This window comes from Erinaceus europaeus, chromosome 8 (genome assembly GCF_950295315.1).
Source record: "Erinaceus europaeus chromosome 8, mEriEur2.1, whole genome shotgun sequence".
NCBI classification, from domain to species: domain Eukaryota; kingdom Metazoa; phylum Chordata; class Mammalia; order Eulipotyphla; family Erinaceidae; genus Erinaceus; species Erinaceus europaeus.
Genome location: NC_080169.1, coordinates 39,671,546 through 39,688,493, shown reverse-complemented (window position 1 = coordinate 39,688,493; position 16,948 = coordinate 39,671,546). Strand labels below are relative to the sequence as shown.

General features: G+C 35.3%; 1 protein-coding gene across 8 annotated transcripts in view; it reads right to left on the bottom strand.

Moving 5' to 3' along the window:
- Positions 1-471: 471 nt before the first annotated feature.
- ETV1 (ETS variant transcription factor 1) overlaps positions 472-16,948 on the bottom strand; it is a 120,424-nt gene continuing 103,947 nt past the window's right edge. For all 8 annotated transcript variants that reach the window (XM_060196163.1, XM_007527707.3, XM_060196162.1 and 5 more), the window contains 3 exons: positions 16,188-16,357; positions 5,904-6,005; positions 472-3,178 (listed from right to left, as the gene is read on the bottom strand). In XM_060196163.1, coding sequence (XP_060052146.1) covers positions 2,957-3,178; positions 5,904-6,005; positions 16,188-16,357 — 494 coding nt within the window. In that variant the 3' untranslated portion in view covers positions 472-2,956. The remainder of the gene's footprint in view (positions 3,179-5,903; positions 6,006-16,187; positions 16,358-16,948) is intronic.

The following is a 16,948-nucleotide window of genomic DNA, read 5'->3' as shown; positions in this document are numbered from 1 at the left end:
ACTGAAATTGGAGTAAAGAAGTTAGGAGTGAGCCTGGAGAAGCAAGGATAAGACTGTCTTTCCCTACACCCATTTTAGTTTAATCCTTTAGGGTTCATTTTGGGCTTCTGAATTCCAGAACTATATGTAGTAAGATAAATTTATGTTATTTTAAGCTACAGAAAACAGTTCAATTACATGACCTACAAGGTCCTTCTGTGAGATTTGAGGAAACAGGTTTGCATTGCTATGTGACTTTTTTTTTTAGCTTTTAAGTATAATAGTAGGAATAATTAAAGAAAGATAAGTTTTCATTAGTTAGTTCAGAGGTAACACTGTTGTAATTAGTTTCTTGGGTATTAACATATCATTGGAAAACACTTATTGGGTATATTTTTTAGTTTCTTTTACCAGGTTGAAAGAAAATATAATGACATTAATTAATTTATGTGTATAAGTAGTTAAATCAATTGAAAATTCAAAACACAAGAATCTTGCAGAAATCAGCTGCCAGATTTATTAATCTATCTGAAATTAATAAAAAGCACAATCAAACAAAAAGTAGAATAAAAACAAAATTTAAAAATTTTAGATACATTTTCAAAGTAGTTTATAAGGCAATGTTTTGAATTCTTCTTTATTGGAAATATCCCTAATGTTGGTCAATCACTTATTTAATTCAGCAAGTCAGTACTTCCAAAAGTAAAATATATAGTTTGACCATAAATATCAAATTGTTAATACCTTTGACAGTTCATCTTTGATCCCTTAAGATAATCCATGGCCTAATTCTTTTCTACTTGAAAACTAAAAGGAGAATAAGGAAAGAAAATGAAAGAAAGGAAAAAAATAACTCTCAATACAGTTTTAAATTAGATCAAATTTTAAAGATCCACTTTAAATTTCTCTAAATATGCTGATTACTTTTCTGATAAAACTTTTGTTTGATATTTTAACATCAGTTTTTGTTATAAATGTTGTAGACGACCACATGGACATAGTGGAAAAAAGAAAACTGTGACTTTTAAGGCATACTTAGTAGCCCATAGTGGGCCTAACGATAGATAATGGGCATGTAGAACAATCACTGATATCACTGGTTAAACACACATTGAAATTAGAACTTGGTAGGATTATATGTGAATTGAGAAATACACTGTGATGTGTTTTATTGGGAAATGGGTAGTTAAGAGATCACCTTTCAAAAATCCTTTCTGTGCCCATTATGAAATATTTTTATCTGTTGAATTTAGCTTCAAAATCAGGTGTGTTTTTCCCCCATTTTGATATACACCCTAAAAATAGCATTTCCTTGAAATATTGTTTGAACAAAATTCAGGCTTTTAGATTAAATCATTTAGCAAACTCTTAAGATTCTATAACACCATTTAATTATGGTTTATAAGAGGTGAATGGAATAACATATCCTACTTTCAATATTTTACCCAAATACAAAACAAAAATAAAACTTCTGAAACTTTCAATCTTTAAGTCTTTCAAACAATCCAATCACATTTACATGAGTGTCCAAAAAAAGATGATGGATAATATCAGTGCCAACACTATGTCACAAAGCAACTTCCTCATATTTTTGCCAGTTTGTGAATAATTTTCCATTTCACCAAAAATTACAAAAGTCTCCAGTCTCCCTTAGCAAGCTGAAGTTTACTCTTTATTTGTCAATGTGCATAAAAGCTCCTTATAGCATAGCATGGAATAAGTTATTTTTTAAGCAATAAATGGTTTGAGTCATCTACTTTGTCCTGAAATGCTATCTGTAGTTAACTGCATTGCTTATAAATGGTCATAGTAAATTCAGCATGAAAGAGAATATTACAGAAAAGACAGCAGCGGAAGCATTAGCATTATCTAATATTTATATATATGTTATCAACATAACACAGCAGTAAAAGGTTTAAATGCATATCAATGGGCATCATGTTTAAAAATTACTAGAGTACCTATTTAGTGTATTGGATATTTTCCTTAAGGAGTGCCTGCTGTATCTAGGACAGCATAATATGTGATTTAGTATAATTAACTCTCGATTAAGTTGTATGTACTGGAGGAAATGAAAAGAGAAGTATTACTTTTTTTTTTTCCCCTTCACTGTGAATCCAGATTTAACATTTAGATGAAGATCTCAAAGGACCATGACATATCATTCTTAAACTGAAATGGGCCTCAAAATATTTGAAAGACAGTATGGTTTGTATCTAAATGGCAAAGTGTCACCAGGTACATGTAATGCTACTGGCCTGTGACTCAGTTGGAGCCAGAGTCCAAAATTGTGCCCTTCACTTACAGTCATGGTGATTATTAAACTTCAGAGAGGATTACCCATTATACGGTTATCCTCTATGAGTCATATATAAAGTGGAAAAACAAACAGTAAACAGCAAATGCAACCTCTAAATACCTTTTTACAAGAGGCGGGTGCAAAACAGTCAATTTCTAGTAATTAAACTGCCATTTACAGTAGTAATTTTTTTTTTTTTTGTACACCATGAAGAGACTTGAAAAAGCTAAGAGAAATGCCCAGGGCAAACAGTCTTGATATTTACATAATGAAAATTAAGTGTACCATAGATATCCAGAGAAAGTGAACATTTCCTTATGCTTTTAGGAAATCAAGGAAACATGATATTGGTCCATTATACTTAAAATTTGTAGGACCCCATCCCAAATCTAAGTAAAAAGTAATCCCCATATCCCACCTCCCACTCACCCATAATTTTCCTGTTACATAGAATAAATGTTTAGATTATTCCCACCCGCCCTCAAATAAAGTGCACAGTCCATGGCAGAGCATAGAATAATGCAACAGGAAAAGCCCCCATTTGAGTATTATTAGTTAAAAAATAAAATACAAACAACAAAAATAAAATGAAGATTGAAGAGAATTCAGAGATTCTCTGCAACTTGCAAACAGAGGAGAAGCACAAGGAGGCCCTGCTCAACTGTTACTGGGTGTTAGTTAATACACGTAGCCTTCATTGTAGGGGTGGGGATTGCAACAGCCCCCTTCTGGCATGTATGCCATGCTCTCATCAAAGTGGGATAGAGGTACCGTGTCCTCTTCATTGATGTGACGTTCCATGTCAGTCTTCAGCAGTGGGCGCTGATTATCTGGAAAGGCCATAGAGAAAAGGGCTTCTGGATCACACACAAATTTGTAGACATATCTCTCTCCAGCCACCTGACAATAACAAGAGAAAAAATAAATAAATAAACCTCATCATTCCCAAACAGGGAAGGAGAGGGGTAGAAAGAATCAAAACATGATTTAATACACCAAAGAGGGGATTGACAACAAAAAAGAAAATGCAACAAAGTACCAGCAGGCATGTATTATCACACACACACACACACACACACACACACACACACACACACACACACACACCCTTACTTTGTGGAGTAAACTACACATCATTCAATAGAAATGTAAAAATGTGGATGCTCAGTAACAATTACATTTACCCTAGTAAATCTAGAAAGTTTAGCAAGTTTGCTTGATTTAATAGAAACATAAATTTTACATTGATATTTGGGCAAAAGAAATCACCAATTTAGTACAGGACCCTCATATTTATTTATTTATTTATTTATTTATTTATTTATTTATTCTTTTTTAAAAGGTAGTATCTATAGCTATAAAAATCTGGCCCTAGACTGGGAGTATGAACCGACCAGTCAACGCCCATATTCAGTGGGGAAGCAATCTCAGAAGCCAGACCTTCTACCTTCTGTAACCCACAATGACCCTGGGTCCATGCTCCCAGAGGGATAGAGAATGGGAAAGCTATCAGGGGAGGGGATGGGATATGGAGATTGGGTGGTGGGAATTGTGTGGAGTTGTACCCCTCCTACCCTATGGTTTTATTAATTAATACTTTCTTAAATAAAAAAAAAATTTAAAAAAAAGTCTGGCCCTTTGAAATACAGTGTATTATTCTTAATATTAAATTTCTGAAACTGAAAACCAAACTTGCTAACCTGCAAAGAAAAACGTGTTTTGTTCGTAATAAGACTAGACTAGTTATTCACTGAATGAACTGTTTTTTTGTTTTTTTTTCTTAACTTGGCATGGTGTATTTTCATCTTAAAAAAAGATACATAGCCTTATTTAAATGAAAGATGGATCAAGAGGACAGCAATATCCTAGGCATATCACTTTTACAAATGAAGGCAAAATGCATTAGACAGAAGTTAAGGATGTGTATAAAGTGTCAAACTGAAGTAAGAGGTGTAAAAAGTGAAAGGAATTCAGAATACACAATGCATATATACAGGAAATGAGGAAGAGAAATGTGACAGGTGCCTGAAATAAAAGAGAAGTGGCATAATTTGTAGGGAATGACATGTCCCAAAGTTAAATTTTGAACGTTAATGCTTCTCTAGGAAATCATAAATAACTGAGTTAAGCAAATATGCACCCCCCATCATCAACAAATAACACTGGGGTTCTCAGTAAATGTGAAGGTGTGTGGATGAATATAACTCCCTGTGTTAAATTTCATAAAACCTATGTGTATGCAAAGCTCAGTAATTTTACAAAGATGAGTAACACAATACAGAAAGAAAGAAAGAAAGAAAGAAAGAAAGAAAGAAAGAAAGAAAGAAAGAAAGAAAGAAAGAAAGAAAGAAACGCATCGCCAGTCATTGTGTACTATGTGGTATATTTGAAGTTTTTAAACTATCTGATTTTATTTGGTGGGGGGTGGGAGGAACTACTACCAAAGATCACTGCTTTTCTCAGCTATGAATCAGATAATTTTTGTTCTGTATTCAAAATAATATTAACCGATTTAGAGAATTGAGATAATCGGAATATTCTTAGGTTTGAAAATAGTCAACATGAAGTTTTTCCAAATTTGGATTTGTTTCATGAACAAATGTTTTAAGTTTATCTAAACTGCAATGTTGACAGATAAAATGCTGTCTTGCATTAATAAATGAATAAGTAAAAAAAGACAAACAGATTCAGTACACGTGGAAAACTGATGATGGAATGATAACAAATACCCAAATGTTTTTAACTTATTACCTTCTTCCAACTTTTTAATATTTTGTTCTAAGAAGAATTCATTTGATTTGTTCTCATAAAAGGATATTAAAATATTAAATAAAGCTCATTTAAAATAAAATATATTTAACTTTAGCCCACAAAGATCAAATACTTATTTTTTGATTTATTTTAGATTAAATGATTATTACTAAACTGTCAGCTAATGAAACCAGGAAAAAATTTAGAAAAGAAAGGCCTGTTTTTAAGTTTTAAACAAGAAATATTTTAAGAATAAGTTAAAGAGAGGGCCAGCCAGTGGCCCACCAGTTGAGTACATATTACAATGTGCTAGAACCTGTGTTCAAGCCCCCAGTCTATACCTGGAGGAGCAAAGTTTCACAAGCAGTGAAGCAGTACTGCAAGTGTCCCTCTTTTTCTGTATCTCCCCCTTTCCTTTTGATTTCTCTCTGTCTCTATCCAGTAGATAAATAAATAAAATATTTCTTTGAAGAAAGGATAAGTAAAAGTGATAAAGAATTTAGTATTGAAATCTATAACTAAAAGTAAGTCAAAACTATATAATTGTAGAGAGTAAAGCAAAGTATCAACTTCTCCTGGGAATTTATATGCAATAATAGCACTAAACTAACTTTTTCTTTTAATAAATGAAGACAAACAAGAACTTCCAGAAAGTCTACTGCTTTGAATTTATTATTATACATTTATTATTATACATATCCTGTCTTGAATTGGTAAATAGAAAGGATTCTGATAACAAAAAGAAGAGGTAAGCATACATTAAAGTGAGTGAAAACCTTGCTTCAGCAATGCAGTGATATGTGACTTTTAAAGTATGGCATGCAGATTGATGTGCAACATTCCAATGAATTTTAATGCTATATTACAGGCTCACCTTTTGCATGATTCCTTTCTCATAATAATAGCGGAGTGAACGACTAAGTTTATCATAGTTCATAGCTGGCCTGTTTTTCTGAATACCCCAGCGCCGGGCCACCTGTCACCAAAACAAAATATCAGTATAGTGTCAATAACTAAGTCATATATATAATTAATCAATTAGCTAGTTACTTCCAAATGTTCCAAAACACATCCAAGTCAAAATCAAGAGGCAAAAAAACTAACAAGACCTGAATTTCCTGTGTCCTGGTTTGCTTTTTAAACGAGGCATGCAGTGATTACTCTAAAACAGCACAATAGAATTCTTTGTCACTATTGTTTTGGATACAAAATTAAATGGAAATAAGGGAAAGTATTTACAAGAAGAGAGAACAAGCTGCAATTCACCAAGCTGAAGTAGGTTTCCTATTCAGACATATACTGTCTGTTAGTCCCCTTTTCACTTTTCAGATCAAAATTATACATGAAGTGCATTTTAAGAGCATTGATAATGATGATTGTTAAAGTTATTATGAAACAAAGAAAGAACATATCTTACTCACAACTAAATAAAAGAGTGAACATAGTAGTATAGTATGTGCACCAAAGGAAACAGTATACAAATTAATCAACTGAACTACAAATAATTTCTATTGCCTGAAGCAGCATCACAGAATAAAACTGTAGTCAATACTAAACTGGGGAATTAAGCATCCATTTAAAGAACAGTAATTGGATGTTAAAAATAAAGAAGGAAGTAGAAAAGGTCACCATGTATGAATCTACAAACAAATAATAACAACAACAACAAAAAATCTAGAGCAGAATGCCCACTTTGTTATGCAGTGAAAGTTAGTGAAACAAACTCTCATCTGGCAAAGAGAATCCTTTAAAAAAATTTCCTTTCTTGATGTATATGTATACCCCTCTTCACTACCAGCCTGAACTAGGTAAAGTATTATACTGAAATGTGTTGTTTATTCTTGCTACTCATGCAAAAAGCATGCTTGCATTCATTTACACTTTTTATTGTAATCTTAGCAAAAAAAAAAAAAAAAAAAAACGCAGCTGCCAAGAATACCTAGGTAGTACCAAGAGAGTTTTAATCTATTAGGATTAGTATTTTCCCTCATCTGTGAAATTCCAAGTTACTCCTATGTCACATATGCTAAAATATAATTCTTTTCGAAGAGATCATTCCATTTCTTCCCATAGTATTAGTAATAATCTTTCTCTAGGGTTTGTATACTTCATTTAAAAATACGGCTCCTTGCTATTTTCTTACTCACTAATTTGTATTCCCTGAATGAAGATGCAATGTAATTTAGAGAGAGAGAGGTGATATAACAGGGGCATGATTATATATCCAAACAGACAGTCAGTGGTGGGTACATCTTACTTTTCCAAAGATAAACCTGATTTTAATGTAAATGTTCCAAGCAACAGTGACATGTGAATGTGGCAATTAAAAAAACAAAAATGAAGGCATCACTTTCTAAATAAGATGTGCTTTAAAAACACAATAATGAACTGGAGGAGCCATGAAAATAAATTATTGGTAGCTCCTTATATTGAAAAATAAGTAGATAATAATTCACTGCTTATAAATGATTCCTTTCTAGAAACTCACCAGATGTACCAAGAAAGTAGAGTATTTACAAATTTTTAGGACAATATTGTGAAAGACTCTGGAAGAGTTAAAGATAATTGTTTTTATGGCTTTTTGACCTGTTTTTTAAGTTTTGTTTGATGTTTTCTGAGCCAAAGCCTTACACACACACACACACACACACACACACACACACACACACACAGTTTCACTGCTTTGAGTTCCCTCCTTCTGTCATTCTAGCTAGAGAGACATAGAGGTACTCAAGTCTGAGCTGTACACATGGCAAGATACACGAACTGCCTGTTGAGCTTGCTCTCTGGACCAAAAAGTATGTTTTAACCTTACAGAATTCTAATCTTATGGTACCAAAAGTTGTCAGCACTATAGGCATTACCAAATATTTAAAAAAAAATAACATTTATTAGTTCTATTGTGTGTCCTACTTGTCATAAAATTAAAATAAGTGGGGCATTTCAAAATGACCTTGAGATGCAGGTAAGATCGGGGACTAGTTATCAAGATGATTAAATTCTAGAAGCCCACTGCATAGCACTATGACTACAGTTAATAGTAGTACTTAATATATGTATACCTTATATATGTATACCTCATATTAGGTGTTCTACACATACATATATAAACACACACACACACTGGAAATGTAGCATTAATATGACATTAAAAAATCCTGGATAAGTAATATTTTCCATCACCTAAGAAAATCCACTTAGAGAAGGTGGGTTCATTATTCTTACTAGCTGAGTAGTCTTCCACTGTGTATATATACCACAACTTTCTCAGCCATTCATCTGTTGTTGGGCACCTGGGTTGCTTCCAGGTTTTGGCTACTACGAACTGTGCTGCTATGAACATAGGTGTACACATAGCTTTTTGGTTGGGTATTGTGGAGTCCTTAGGATATATCCCTAGGAGAGGAATTACCCGGTTATATGGAAGGTCCATTTCTAGCCTTGTGAGGGTTTTCCAGACTGCTCTCTACAGGGATTGGACCAACGTACATTCCTACCAGCAGAGCAGGAGGGTTCCTTTGTCCCCACAGCCTCTCCAGCATTTGTTGCTGCTGTCATTTTTGATGTATGATATTCTCACAGGGGTGTGGTGGTATCTCAATATTTGTTTTTATTTGCATTTCTCTGGCAATCAGTGACCTGAAGAAATTTTTCCTGTGTTTGCTGGCCTTTTGTATCTCTTTTGCACTGAATATTCTTTTCATATCCTCTGCCTATTTTTGAATGAGGTCATTTACATTTTTGTTGCTAAACTCTTTATATATTTTGGTTATTAGCCTCTTATCTATTGTATGGGATGTGAAAATATCCTATTCTGTGAAGGGTCTCTTCATTTTCTGACCCATCTTGATGGAGCTAGAAGGAATTCTGTTAAGTGTGATAATTCAGAAAGAGAAAGATGATTATGGGATGACCCCACTCATAAACAGAAGTTGAGAAAGAAGAAGAAAAAGAGAAATTCAAAGCTGAATCTGACTCAGCTTGGAGTATCACACCAAGGTGAAAATCTCTGGGTGGAGGGTGAAGGTAGATGTTCAGCTAAACTGTAAGGGTGGAGGGTGAGGGGGACACAAACCTTTAGTGGTGGGAATGGTGTTTGTTAATATACACTTCTATTTACTTATACGCTCACAAATCACTATTTAATTAATGTGAGAGAGGGAAAATGGATTGAATGTCTCGAACTTTTTGATGCATAGACCATAGTTCTGACTATATATTCCTTCAATCCAAGCACTTAAAACTTCAAATTGGTAATGACTGAATTTTAACAGAAGGCTCAAATTATTAATACATCTCTAACATGACTTTTTCTTTGAAAGATTAAATCACCTATAAACTTAGATCAGGGAGAACATAAGCAACTGGTGACATCATTTAGTAAGACAGAGCTATTTGATGTGATCTGGGGCCCATATTTAACTTAGGAGTCTGTGTGACCTCTGCATCCCTCTAAATCTGAGCTCACATTCTGTGGTCATGAATAGGAAATTCCATGCTGCCCCAGTATTGACCCATCTTCCTCAGCCGTAGCATAGAATATGTTGCCCATCCTCCCTTTGGAGGATGGAACATTCTCTACCATTGTTGATCCAAGTTGAGGGCAAGGTCCTGTAGGGGTCCACAAGGAGTCTATTTTGTTGTTCCTGATAGAAATGACCGGTAACAATGGATAGAGGGATTTATTCAAGTTCTAGGCCCATCAAGTCTGTTTGGGAGTCTCAGGATTCCCCAATTAGGGGATGAGATACTGATGGTGGGAATTGTGTGAAGTTGTACCTCTCTTATCCTATGGCTTTGTCAATGTTTCCTTTTTATAAATAAAAAATAAATAAAAAATAAGATATGTAAGTAGCATTAAAGGACATAAATTATGGTGAGGTCTTGTATGATACAGAGAATCCTAACAATGGGATTTACAACGTTAACTCAATTGCCAAATAATTTGGTTATAACAATAACTATTGCCTTCTTAAACCTTTCCCATTCTCTATAAAAGCCATATTGCTCCCAGTCCTGGAACCTCTGGGGTGGGGCTTGCTTGCCTCCATGTTTCTCTCAATTCAATCCAATTGATACTGCATCTGCTGATCTCAGCCTAATCAATGGAACCAGTACCACCTTGGCATGTTTCACTTCAGATTGTGTCCAGAGACGTCAGGCATGGAGTGTCAACCATCCAGCTTCAATACTCTGGTGAGACCTTTCCTAGCTCATAGGACTCCTTAATTCTATTTCGGGTGGTGCATTTCCTAACTAAGCATCAAAACCTAGATATAGACCTGGGCCCATGAGATAGGGCATATGCACGTATGTATCAATAAGTTAGGGGAAAATATATATACCTCAAAGCAAAAGTGCACAAAAATTTGAAGGGAGTCAGTAAATGCAGCAAGCAAGTAGAAAGACCTAAAAGAGAAACCATAAAGTAATCAAATAGTTTCTACTTAGACCTAGATACCAACTCCTCACCAACTACCTATTTCATGTCCCTCAATCACTCCAAGGCTACTCTTGTCAGACAAAGTAAAGACTATAAAAGCTGGATAAGGGCAAGAGACCAGCATACTTTAATGATGGCTCTTTGGTCACTACCAGGCCACCCTATCACCCAGGGCCCTAGTCAGGAAGTCCTGAGATTCCTACACAGACATGACAGGCCTCGACCTCTAACAACTCTCTCTCTCCACTGTCACTGGTCATCTCCAACAGGAACAACATAGTGGACTCCTTTGTGGGTCCCTACAAGACCGCCCTCAATGTGGATCAACAATGGTAGGAACAGCCCCATTCTCTGATGGGAAGTTGGGCAACATACTCCACCATTTGAGAAAGATGGGTCCTGAAATTAGTGCCACCTGGAATGTTCCTAGCTGTGACTACAAAATGGGAGCTCAGACGTACAGGGATACAGAGTTTACACAGTCTTCTGCAACAAATATGAGTCCCAGATCAAACTGATGGGGTTTACAGTTAAAAATATTTATATACTTTTCCTATATTTGGGAACTACTCTCTGCCCTGATCCAGGTCTCTAGTCCTTTTTCCAACTATGACACCATCTCCCCAGACAATACCTTTGGTCCACCTGCATGTTAGCTGTCAGGCTCAGGCAAAAACTAGTAAAGTCATGGGCCCCTTGGCATATACCTAAAATAGACCTACCAGCTTTTTTCCACAATGGAGACCCCAAATCTCATCTGCAATATTCTTGCTTTTAAGTTCCTGATTATTTAACAATGTGTTCTGCTTTATATCTTAATGCTTTTTCAGCCACCAGGTTCCAGGTTCTACCATGATGCCAGCCTTACTTCCCGGGGTTGATGGCCTTATAGATGTGTCCTGGAGCCCCACGTCCCCGAAGGCCGGCCTCCCCAGAGCCCTGCCCACTTAGGAAAGAGAGAAACAAGCTGGGAGTATGGATTGAACTGCCAATATCCATGTCTATCAGAGAAGCAATTAAAGAAGCCAGACCTTCCACCTTCTGCACCCCACATGATGATCCTGGGTCCATGCTCTCAGATGGATTAAGAATAGGAAAGTTTTCAAGGAAAGGGATTTGGTACCCTGGTGGTGAGAATTTTATGGAATTGTATTCCTCTTATCCTATGGTCTTATCAATATTTCCATTTTATAAATAAAATTTAAACAAAGAAAAGATAATCCATTTAGCCCTCACATATCATCTACCAGTCACAACTAAAACTAGCCCCACTAAACTTAAGACAAAATTTTTCAACTAAGAGTGGGTAAAACTGTTGTAATATTTTTGGTAAGATTTTTTTTTTCTCATTGCCAGGATTTCAGCAACCCTGGTTGACTTTTTCACACAGAAAGAGAAAGGGGCAAAGACACCAAAACAAATAAATTTCCCTAGTGTTGTGGGGACCAGGGCTGAATCTGGGTTGGAGCATGGCTAAGTGTGCACCCTTCTAGATGAGTTATTGCCAACCCAGAAAATTCTTTTAAAAGAAAAAAAAATGTGGCACTGTATAATTTATACTTATTGTCATATGAATGAAATAGGTAAAAAGTAATAGCTAAAGTATTATTCAATTTATTTTCAAAATCATGCTTGAATATATAGCAATAAATCTCATAAGCACAGTCATAGTTATCACACTGCATGGTAACTCTTCCAACTCTACAAGTTTGAATGTTATCAAAAGATTTCTATACTGAACACAATAGATCTTTATTATTGTAATCATTGTTCCTTGGAACTGTTCCCAAGGATGCAAGATTACTTTGAAATTTTCCTATCATTCAAGTATCTCAAAAAGGGTGGTGTTAGAGATTATAAGATTGCTAAATTTATCCAAACATACTTTAATATAATCAATTCAATTCTGCTGTCTCATTTTAATACATGAATGCAAACGAATGATACCCGTGAATAATTCCAAGAAGGATGACTTTAGAGTCACCTTTTATGAGTTGCTGTGTTGTATAGGGAAGTGGGTGACGGTGGGTCATAAGGCTAAAGAAATTTCACAAACATTTTGCAAAGAAGACATTTAAAAAACAAGATAGCAGTGACCTGATGAAAGCAAGTGCAAGTGTAGTCAATACAGCAAAGATGAAGTGTTTCATTTTGAACAAAGGACTTATGAGATTTTCAGTGTGTACTGAATAATTGTCACTGAGTAGAAACTACTTAGCAATGACCCACTAATTCTAAATTTCCCAGTCTTCTCACTTTGTATGATTGCTAAAGTTACCTAAGATATGAATCTATCTGTACATAACTATGTTTATAGTTGCATAATACATTAATAGCCTGAGTTTGGAAGCAACCTAGGTGTCCAATAACAGATGAGTGTGGCTAAGAAAGTCATACTATATATTCACAATGGAATTAGTATTCAACTACTCAGATTGAAATCATATTCTTTACCTCATCTTGGATGGAGTTTCAAGGAATTGTGTTAAATGAGATAAGCCAGGAAGAGAGAAATGAATATGAGATGATCTCATTCATGCACAGAACTTAAGAAATATGAACAGAAAAATAAAGCATAAAGTAAATCTTGGACTGGTTTGGTGTAGTGTACCAAAGCAAATGATTCTGGAGAAGGAGGACAGAGAGAGATGTGCGTGGAGAAAAGGGGCTTTCAGGTCCTGGGACACAATGATGGACACAATGATGGAGATAATTTGGGGGTGAAAATACACACCTATAGGAAACAGCACTGCATTTTTGCTTTGAATTTAAGGATCACAGAAATACAGAATTTAATGGAAATTAATGTTCAACTGATCTTTATTCAAACTCAGCAGTTGATACATAAAGAACTTAATCAACTGTATTAGAATGCTAGCCTTCTGAGTGGCTACTTACTGACATAATTTAGCAATTGTAACTATCTTCATAAATATATAGCAAAAATAAGACAAAGTCTATCTAATACCTTTTAAAGCACAGGCAGGGGAAAATAACAGTTTGGTATAAATTCCTGTCGGATGTAATTCCTGTCGAATGAACTAATTCTTGCAGCAGCTATTCATATTTTTCATGAGGTAAAGAGCATACATTTCCATCACGTAAAAGGCTTACAAATTGCTTCGTATTTAAAAACTCTAATCTCAATTAGTCTGTACGTCAGAGTTTTTGGTCCTTCATTTACATTATTTAAAATATCTACATAAAACTATTTTCCTCTAATAATCAAATTAAGCTTTAGACATGCTACAAAATTGAAACACTCAAACATTTAACCCAGAGTAGGTAATGGATAATTTGGAAATGCTGACACTAAACTTTGAATAATTGTATGTGGAGGTGTGTGGGGTGGCGGTGGGGTGGACTTGGATGGGGTGGGGTGATCTGGGATGGGGTGGGGTGAGCTGTGATGGGGTATGGTGGGCAGGGATGGGATGTGTGAGTTTAATGTAGACTATGAGAAATGCTGCAAGCAAATCCTGTAATGATAGCACCAAACTGATAAAACTAACCACTTCTTCTTATGTCATATTTCCTTTAATACTATTTGATATAGATTATCTTTTAAATATTAGTACATAATCCAAATTTATATTCTGAATATTGAATCAGAACTTATTGCCTCATTATAATTGAACACACGGTATAACAGGACAAGTCTTTTAAAAGGATCAGGGGCATTGGTCCATATTAAAGATGTCTGGTCTGCATGAAACCAGTTCACTTTCACTTTAGAAATAACTAGATATTGTACTGGCTTTTTTTTTTTCCTTTTTGACATGTAGTATACACCACAGTCAGTATAGCTAATCACAAAGTATATTGTTAAAAATTTCCCCTTGTTGGCTAAGAGGGCTAGCTCACTAAGTAGAGTATCTACATCACCAAATGCATGACACAGATCAAGTTTTGGTATTACAACTGAGGTGTTGTAGCATAAGAAGAAGCTATGGTCCTGTGGTGACTCTTTTTTCACTCCTTATTTCTATCTAAATGAAAAAGTAGTCCAGTGGGGTGGGGGTAGATAGCATAATGGTTATATAAATGGACTCTTGTGCCTCAGGCTCTGAGGTCTAGGTTCAATCCCCTGCACCCACCACAAGCCAGAGCTGAGCAGTGCTCTGGTTAAAAAAATAAATAAATAATGAAGAGAATGGGGAAAGACTACCAGCAAAGCTGGGTAACAGCAAAAAAAAAGAAAGAAAGATAAAATGGTTTATTAGATATTCTATATCAATATTGGGCAGGCAATTTGGTTGATAAACAGATGGGTGGTTATATTAGAATTTGTAAGTTTTCAATATTCTATTTCTGACTACCAGTCAAAAAGTATTTTGTGATATATTTTTTTAAATCATGGTTGTTGTTATTATTGTTCTTGTTATTGATGTCATTGTTGTTGGATAGGACAGAGAGAAATAGAGGAGGGGAGACGGGGGGAGAAAGGTAGACACCTGCAGACTTGCTTCACCACTTGTGAAGCGACCCTCTTGCAGGTGGGGAGCCAGGGGCTCGAAGAGGGATGCTTGCGGCAGTTCTTGTGCTTTGTGCCATGTCACTTAACCCACTGTGTTACCACCTGACCCCCTTTTGTGATACTTTGTAAATCATTCTTCACTTTTTTTCTCAAAGAGTTTTTCATTTCCTATTAAGGATTAAAAGCATTATTAAACTACAATAAATAAATAAATCTTCAATGACTCAAAGAAAACAAAAATAAGACAATGGGACTACATCAACTGAAAAGCTTCTGCACAGCAAAAGAAACTACCACCTAAATAGAAAGATTCATTATAGAATGAGAGAAGATCTTATTATGTCATACACCAGACAAAAGGTTAATAACCAAATATACAAAGAACTCACCAAATTCAGCAGAAAGCAAAACAAATGGAATTCCCTTGTGCCCCCACAAAGAGAAAAAAAAAACTCCAAAAGGGAGGAGGGAATATGGAAAGAATAATCACCAAAGAAAAGATTCAAAGGGTCAATAGACAAACGAAAAAATGTTCCAAGTCACTGATTATCAGACAAATGCAAATAAAGACAACAATGAAACACTGTTTCACTCCTGTGGGTATGTCATACATCAGAACCATCCAGAGATCCCTGTTATCTATGTACATAGCAGCACAATTTGCAATAGCTTAAACTTAGAAGCAGCCTAGGTGTCCAACAAAAATGAGTGGCTAAGAACGTTATGATATATATATATACAATGGAATACTACTCAGCTATTAAGAATGAAAAAGCCATATTCTTCAACTCATCTTGCATGGAACTTGAAGGAATCCTGTTAAGTGAGGATAGCCAGAGAGAAAGACGGATATGGAATACGGAATAACCTCACTCTTGAGCAGAATTTAAACAAGAACAGAAAGGGAAAACATAAAGTAAAACTTAGACTGGTTTGGTGTATTGCACCAAAGCAAAGGCTCTGGGAAAGGAGGTCAGGGAGAAGGGTGAGAGGACAGGTGACTTTCTGGTCTTGATACACAATAATGAACCTACTTTGAGGGTGAGAATGTTTGCAGACACCTGTCTTGGTGAGATGAGAAACTGTACTCATATGTCACCAACTATACTGTAAATCATTAACAACCCAATAAAAATGATAAAAATACATTTGCCATATTTAATATGTTTCTCTATTGTCATAACAGAGAAATCAATTAATAATAATCAATTTTCCCAGCTAAAATTTGCTAAACTAACCTCTTCAGGCTCAATCAGTTTAAATTCCATGCCTCGACCAGTCCAGGCGATAAAATGAGAATTTGAAGGGTCGTCCAGGAGAGCTACCAAGAATTGCCAGAGCTGAAGTGAACCCCGTCGTTGGTATGTGGGTCCTTCCCGGTACATTCCTGGCTCTTGTTTGATGTCTCCTAAAGTAAAATTTTTGAAAGTTCCTATTATTTGTAATATAACATTGATATAACACTTAAATGTTTGTACCACAAAAATTTTGAGTCTCTGTGAAATATAATTAAATACAATTAAAACTAGAATTTAGCATAAAGTTGAATGTAAACCAGGAATCCATATAGACAATCAAATGTAACATATAAAGGTCACTATAAATGTGGTTGCAGATAAATCTACAGATGTTATCTACCTAAATCTTTATTTTAATATTTTTTTAAATATTTATTTTATTTATTCCCTTTTGTTGCCCTTCTTGTTTTATTATTGTAGTTATTATTGTTGTCATTGGATAGGAGAGAAAAAGAGAGAGGAGGGGGAAGACAGAGAGGGAGAGAGAAAGACACCTGCAGACCTGCTTCACAGCTTTTGAAGCGACTCCCCTGCAGGTGGGGAGCCAGGGCTCGAATCGGGGTCCTTATGCCAGTCCTTGTGCTTTGCACTACCTGCGCTTAACCCGCTGCACTACAGCCCGCCTCCCTCTACCTAAATCTTTTATCTTTTTTTTATTATCTGTACTTTATTTATTTATTGGATAGAAACAGCCAGAAATA